Genomic DNA, 7717 nt, shown 5'->3' on the forward strand with positions numbered 1-7717 from the left:
GTTTCTTAGATTCAAGAAATCCTTTTCATTGACCAGAACAATAGACCCACAAATCTCAAATTTGACCTAGTAAACCCTCACAAATTCAAACAAATAATACGATAATCCTGTCATTGAAAGAGCATTGAGAGATCAGAAAAATCTGCATTCTTTTCCATCTTCGTTCTAGAGAAATGAAAAATGCAAAAATAAAAAAGGTAAACAGCGATTTATACCAATATTATAGTAGAAATAAGAAGAAAACCCAGAATCTGAGGGTAGAGAGATCATCGGCTAGAAGGGTATAGATAGGCTTCAAGAGTTTCTAGAAAGGTTTTATTCCCAAATTACACCGAATTTTGAGCTTCCTGATTAATCGAAGAAAACAAATAGACATAAAAACGTTTGTTGGATAGTCCGACGTTGCTCGGACAGCGCCGCTATGTACAACGTGTCCACCATATTCCACAAGGCGACATAATAGAGCCTGCTGCTTTTTCCACCTGTCCAACACTTTTTCTTGCTTTAGAGACGTGGGAATTTACGCGTTTTGACTCTTTCTTTTCTAGTTTATTTGGGTAAAATCTAATTCAACCCCACTAATGTCACCTGTCTTTATCCAATACTACCTTTTAGATTTGCTCTAAATTGCAGTTTTTCTCCATTAACACAATTGTAAGTAGTTCAGTGAAATGAGTAGTTTGAGGATAGTAGAAAGTTCCATTAAATGAGTCATTTAGTACAATTGTGACTAAGCTTATTAATAACCTTGTTTTGCAGATAATTTGTGAAAGAAAGATTCAACTAGATTTCAATGTCAAGTTAACATAAAACAAAGAGAAAAAGGTATTTCTTCCAAATTCCCATCAGTCCATAACAAAAGCAGAATAAAATTGGTTGCTACATTGTCCATGACTAGGTTTCCTTGAGAAGTTTGTGGCCAATTCTATAAGAAGCATATGCATCAATACAACAATACTCAATCTGCTGAATGCTAAGAACCCTAGCTTCCCAATTACTTCTACAAACGTGAATAGGCTTCGCCATAGAAAGTTCTACAACAAACTCAGCAAGCTTTTTCAGGCCAGGCTTCCTATAGAATAGGATCGGCCAACGCTCCATAGCCAACGCTTGAATGTCAGCAATTGTAGCGCAGGTCAATCCATACTCACTATTAAGCTTCAAAACATCATCTCCCACCTCGACTCCCACAAATGTATTGTTGGGATCACTCAGAAAGTTCTTTATGGACTGAGGAATATAATCCAAGTATAAGAGTTGAAGGATTAGGCATTTTGTGTCAACACACAGCTGAAGTGTGGCAGTTTTGTTGCTCATTGATGGGATCAAGTTAGGCCTCCATTCACAGTCGAGTCCGACAATTATTTGTTGTCCATAGTACATTGATCGGATTTCTAGTACCCAATCATCGACAATGGCAGCCTTGTCGGCTACTGTTGCTTCAATTACTGCACCAGAGAAAGAAACCGTATACTTGGAAGCCATTTTTTTGGGGTAAATTCATTGTCAATCTATGCGCATTTATATAGGAGTTGTTTCAGCATTCATGGTAGCCCAAGAGTTTGCTTTTGGAAGGAATATGAAGAGGCATTTAGGTTATACATTTTCCTACACCGTTAAATTTATTTGTCTTCCTAGAAAGAACAAATGTTGAGAAGAAGCAACAATAAATTTGCACTGTTTGACTTGTGAATCCAGAAATATTGATTTTGAAGACTCTGGGAACTATTGTCCCTTCCAAACCGACTTCTGATACGACCCGTCCCGAATCATCTTGGTAGACTCGAAATGTGATGTGCGCTGATGATAAATGCTAATTAGATGTCAAATCTATCACCAAGTTTGAATATGAGTTACTTCAAAAAATGCAACAAAATCAAATGTTTATATAAAACATAATGCGGTGGGCCAAATTATTTACTTCACGCTTCATCAAAATGAGTGATAAAATTCAACATATCGTGTGGCTCTCAATTCGAAATCATTAGGCTCTTCCAACTGAAAAGAATCAATTGCTACCTGTAAGAAAAATTACGGAAAAATATATGAGTTGATAGTTCAGTGAGTGGAAGAGTTCATAAATAATTATACTTTCTCCGTTAAACATTTTTACTAAACATCTAGTTCATATCGTTTAATATGCACACGATAGACTTATACAATTATAGCCAAAAAGTAAGACATTCTTATAACACTGTAAATATCATCTCATAATCACAATATAGTCATCAGCTGATATCTATATCATCATCTCATCACATCACAAGTGATCCACAAAAAATATACCCTCTGACTAAAATTTGTAATTCGCCCCTCGGACTAAGCACTTTCGCCTCGAGCCTTTGGCCCCCTCCGTGAACGAAAGTCGGTCTCAAAGACTTCTGATAATCAATTCTAGAACACGGTCAAGGCCTTTCTGTGAACTATATGTACACGATCGAGAGCAATATCCGATCAAGACCCCTGCGTATAGGATAAAATACGGCCAAGACCCATCTGTGAACTAAAAAAAAAATATAATCATGAGTACGTTTTTGGCGATCTTAATATTATATATCTCACATACTAAACAATCTCAATATCACATGTCTTACATACCAAGTCACAAATGTGCCATAAATAATGTTAGATTTTTCTAGTTGTACACCGAGTTTGACACCCCGGTGTACATGTAGAAGAACTCAATAATTTTTGAGATTGCACGTGTATTATAATAAAAGAGATTTTCATAATAATCATATAATTGAACACATATTTAAAGGTTGAACCCCAACTTTGAGAGCCCTTGTCGTCCCGCCTCTAGAGCTTTGTGAGGGACGTAAATCGCTGGATGTGCCCCAACAGGCCAGGGAACAAGAGTTGCCTGTACANATTTAAATTAAAATAATAAAACCCAAACAGGCAATTAGTAGACAAGCAACGAATAGATATTGACTCGTGTAAATCAAATTATGACATTCTGGCACAATCAATTTTGAGTTAGCCCAAGCAGGTCATGGGTTCTTACAGCCATGTTGGCTCTAGGGGCAAGCCGGATCATGGCACTTTTCGTTCCAAGTCAAGCCAATCACATATTATGCTTCAAAGGGTTGGTGTTTACAGTTTTTTTTAATTATTTTTAAATTTTGTGTAAATGATTTCAATTTGGTTTCAAGCACTTTTGTAACTATCAAGCCTAAAATGAACAATTTTCTAAACATTTCGATTCGATTCAAAATTGAAACGTTAACGTGCACATAATTGAGTGAGTTTGACCCTTTTCTTGTTTACCCATAGATATAGGTAGTGATGGAGAATAAAAATTTAAGTTTGATGTTGGATTTGTAACGATTGAGAGTTACCAAACTGGAACACACTTTAAAGAGGGAATTAACCTTCGTGGCATGTGTTTTGACTAATATAAACTATTTATTATTCACTCAAAAGAACTTTTTATTTGTACTATATATGTATAAATAATTCTTGAACGTGGGTAACGTCTGAATGAATTTTGTAAAGGGAAGGACTGCAAATAAAATTAATAAATTAATGATTGTACAAATGAACTCTAAATACTTCAATCCCATGTTCCTTAATCTTTATATATACATCTCACTGCTATGATGACAAAATGTGAAGCTAACTCTATTCCTGGGATCTGAATTCTAAACCAGAGAGCTGTCCTGCAGAACTGCATCCATGAAATCAAAATTAGCCAAACTATTCGAAAGAAAAATGGGGGAATAACTTATATAATTGTAGTAGCTGAAAATAGATCATACACGGGAGAATACGAATTTGGCACTCTGTCATCATTTGACAAACCATTCCTGTAAAATTCGACAGAAATCAAGCCTTTGTTCATCATTGCTGGCTCGGGAGCCCCAGGGAATATTACAGGCGAACTATTTCTTGAACCAAGTCCTGCAAAAATACTTAAGGTTTAAACCTTACTTTCTCAAGCCGACAGCAATAGTAAACAGAAACAAAAGATCAGAAACAAAGAAGAACACAGAAAGGCTTGATTTCTTTTCTAGTTATCCTAAACTTATGTAAGGAAGTTTTTCATTCCTTTTCTGTCCTCCTGTATGTCAGATGGAAAAGAAGTCATAATGAAAGATCAAGCTGCAAAATAATATAATGGAAATGCAGAATGGTCACATCTTACAACATCACTGAGGCAAAACGAAAGACCCAAAAATCGTGAAATGTGCTAATTATGAAAGAAACTAAACATTCTCGAACAAAAAGAGGGGACTCGACTTGCTTCGAGTTATTTTTTTCTTGTTTCACCTTTTTAGTCGAACAAAGTTTCATTTGACACAACCTCCTTACGTATCCAGAGCACATATCAAGTCTACAAAGGGAAAAAATTTACTATCTTAGAAATTTTCAACTGCTCAGAAAGGGGATAGCCACTTCCAACAAAGTGGCTCTCATCATAAGATGATTGATAAGTGTGATCAAGTCATTTTTAGAAAAATACTGGTTTCGAAGTACTTGCCCACATTTATGCATTATTATGGGCAAGTACTTCGAAACCAGTATTTTTCTAAAAATGACTTGATCACACTTATCAATCATCTTATGATGAGAGCCTTTGATGTTTCAAGAACCCATTTGGCAAGGCGGATTTCACATTATTTGAATGGTATTTCATAGAAGTATGGAACTGAAAATATTATATATATGCTACTATCTAGTCCTATCCAATGTTATGAACCAAACAAGTTCCTAGAGCAGAAAAAACTGTATAAAGGTTTAAATAACAATCTAGAAATTTTGAGAGCATTGATGATGACACCTTGGAAGATTATCACAAGACAAAAGAGAATTGTGATGATCATGGCCGGAAAGGTGCTGCAAGATGATGGTGATGATGACGATGATTTGGCTGCTTTCATCTTCTTCAATGCTTTCATCCGTTCAATTCTTTCACGCTTCTTTGTGGCAAGCACAGAAATCTCTTTCACCAGCTTCATATCAACAGCATCCAAGGTTGGACCTTTAGGAGGCCGTGGCGGCTTGGGAGCCTTTTTATATTTTCCAATCTTTGATCGCTCTTTTTCACGTTTCTTCTCCACAACTGGCATAAGATTTTGATTTTGCAGTCCAACGGGATTCTTTTCTTCTATCATCAACCTTACACTTTCACGCGACTCCTCACTCCTTTCTCCCAAAATACCCTTTGATTTAGGGCTAGGCTCAACCTCAGACGATCCATTAAAACCCAATACACTACTAGTACCTATCTTCTTCAACAATTCTTTCGCCTGTTTCTTGCCCAATACAGAATCACTTCCGGTATCATCTTCACTACTTGTCCCACCGCTCTCAATATCACCAATTATTCCCTTTTCTTTCCAGTTATTATAACCCATATCCTATACAATATAAATCTCTTGCTAAATTATCCAATCTCCCCGATCTTCGATTCCTTAATTTCTACAATATATTGATATTGCAGATGATCAATATCAGCTCAAATCAATTTATAAAACATTGCAAAGCTAAAATCAAACTAAAGGATTCAACTTTCGTTTCTTAGATTCAAGAAATCCTTTTCATTGACCAGAACAATAGACCCACAAATCTCAAATTTGACCTAGTAAACCCTCACAAATTCAAACAAATAATACGATAATCCTGTCATTGAAAGAGCATTGAGAGATCAGAAAAATCTGCATTCTTTTCCATCTTCGTTCTAGAGAAATGAAAAATGCAAAAATAAAAAAGGTAAACAGCGATTTATACCAATATTATAGTAGAAATAAGAAGAAAACCCAGAATCTGAGGGTAGAGAGATCATCGGCTAGAAGGGTATAGATAGGCTTCAAGAGTTTCTAGAAAGGTTTTATTCCCAAATTACACCGAATTTTGAGCTTCCTGATTAATCGAAGAAAACAAATAGACATAAAAACGTTTGTTGGATAGTCCGACGTTGCTCGGACAGCGCCGCTATGTACAACGTGTCCACCATATTCCACAAGGCGACATAATAGAGCCTGCTGCTTTTTCCACCTGTCCAACACTTTTTCTTGCTTTAGAGACGTGGGAATTTACGCGTTTTGACTCTTTCTTTTCTAGTTTATTTGGGTAAAATCTAATTCAACCCCACTAATGTCACCTGTCTTTATCCAATACTACCTTTTAGATTTGCTCTAAATTGCAGTTTTTCTCCATTAACACAATTGTAAGTAGTTCAGTGAAATGAGTAGTTTGAGGATAGTAGAAAGTTCCATTAAATGAGTCATTTAGTACAATTGTGACTAAGCTTATTAATAACCTTGTTTTGCAGATAATTTGTGAAAGAAAGATTCAACTAGATTTCAATGTCAAGTTAACATAAAACAAAGAGAAAAAGATTATCCAATATTACCTTTTAGATTTGCTCTAAATTGCAGTTTTTCTCCATTAACACAATTGTAAGTAGTTCAGTGAAATGAGTAGTTTGAGGATAGTAGAAAGTTCCATTAAATGAGTCATTTAGTACAATTGTGACTAAGCTTATTAATAACCTTGTTTTGCAGATAATTTGTGAAAGAAAGATTCAACTAGATTTCAATGTCAAGTTAACATAAAACAAAGAGAAAAAGGTATTTCTTCCAAATTCCCATCAGTCCATAACAAAAGCAGAATAAAATTGGTTGCTACATTGTCCATGACTAGGTTTCCTTGAGAAGTTTGTGGCCAATTCTATAAGAAGCATATGCATCAATACAACAATACTCAATCTGCTGAATGCTAAGAACCCTAGCTTCCCAATTACTTCTACAAACGTGAATAGGCTTCGCCATAGAAAGTTCTACAACAAACTCAGCAAGCTTTTTCAGGCCAGGCTTCCTATAGAATAGGATCGGCCAACGCTCCATAGCCAACGCTTGAATGTCAGCAATTGTAGCGCAGGTCAATCCATACTCACTATTAAGCTTCAAAACATCATCTCCCACCTCGACTCCCACAAATGTATTGTTGGGATCACTCAGAAAGTTCTTTATGGACTGAGGAATATAATCCAAGTATAAGAGTTGAAGGATTAGGCATTTTGTGTCAACACACAGCTGAAGTGTGGCAGTTTTGTTGCTCATTGATGGGATCAAGTTAGGCCTCCATTCACAGTAGAGTCCGACAATTATTTGTTGTCCATAGTACATTGATCGGATTTCTAGTACCCAATCATCGACAATGGCAGCCTTGTCGGCTACTGTTGCTTCAATTACTGCACCAGAGAAAGAAACCGTATACTTGGAAGCCATTTTTTTGGGGTAAATTCATTGTCAATCTATGCGCATTTATATAGGAGTTGTTTCAGCATTCATGGTAGCCCAAGAGTTTGCTTTTGGAAGGAATATGAAGAGGCATTTAGGTTATACATTTTCCTACACCGTTAAATTTATTTGTCTTCCTAGAAAGAACAAATGTTGAGAAGAAGCAACAATAAATTTGCACTGTTTGACTTGTGAATCCAGAAATATTGATTTTGAAGACTCTGGGAACTATTGTCCCTTCCAAACCGACTTCTGATACGACCCGTCCCGAATCATCTTGGTAGACTCGAAATGTGATGTGCGCTGATGATAAATGCTAATTAGATGTCAAATCTATCACCAAGTTTGAATATGAGTTACTTCAAAAAATGCAACAAAATCAAATGTTTATATAAAACATAATGCGGTGGGCCAAATTATTTACTTCACGCTTCATCAAAATGAGTGATAAAATTCAACATATCGTGTGG

At 36.0% G+C, this 7717-nt stretch overlaps 3 protein-coding genes across 3 annotated transcripts; all 3 read right to left on the reverse strand.

The window, feature by feature from the left end:
* Positions 1–792: 792 nt before the first annotated feature.
* On the reverse strand, positions 793–1485 carry LOC111406629 (Werner Syndrome-like exonuclease). The gene has a single exon (XM_023036016.1). The coding sequence runs from the start codon at positions 1483–1485 to the stop codon at positions 895–897; it is 591 nt and encodes a 196-aa protein (XP_022891784.1). The 3' UTR covers positions 793–894.
* Positions 1486–3484: 1999 nt separating this feature from the next.
* On the reverse strand, positions 3485–5983 carry LOC111405723 (lysine-specific demethylase PHF2-like). The gene is made up of 4 exons (XM_023034739.1): positions 5734–5983; positions 4784–5625; positions 3762–3903; positions 3485–3670 (listed from the first exon to the last, which is right to left on the reverse strand). Exons 2-4 carry the CDS (start codon positions 5358–5360, stop codon positions 3625–3627), a joined length of 765 nt encoding a protein of 254 aa, XP_022890507.1. The 5' UTR covers positions 5361–5625; positions 5734–5983; the 3' UTR covers positions 3485–3624.
* A 661-nt stretch (positions 5984–6644) lies between these two features.
* Positions 6645–7235, reverse strand: LOC111406630 (Werner Syndrome-like exonuclease). Its single transcript, XM_023036019.1, has one exon. It carries the CDS (start codon positions 7233–7235, stop codon positions 6645–6647), a length of 591 nt encoding a protein of 196 aa, XP_022891787.1.
* Between the last annotated feature and the right edge of the window lie 482 nt (positions 7236–7717).

The sequence above is a fragment of the Olea europaea genome, chromosome 12 (assembly GCF_002742605.1).
Source record: "Olea europaea var. sylvestris chromosome 12, O_europaea_v1, whole genome shotgun sequence".
NCBI lineage: Eukaryota > Viridiplantae > Streptophyta > Magnoliopsida > Lamiales > Oleaceae > Olea > Olea europaea.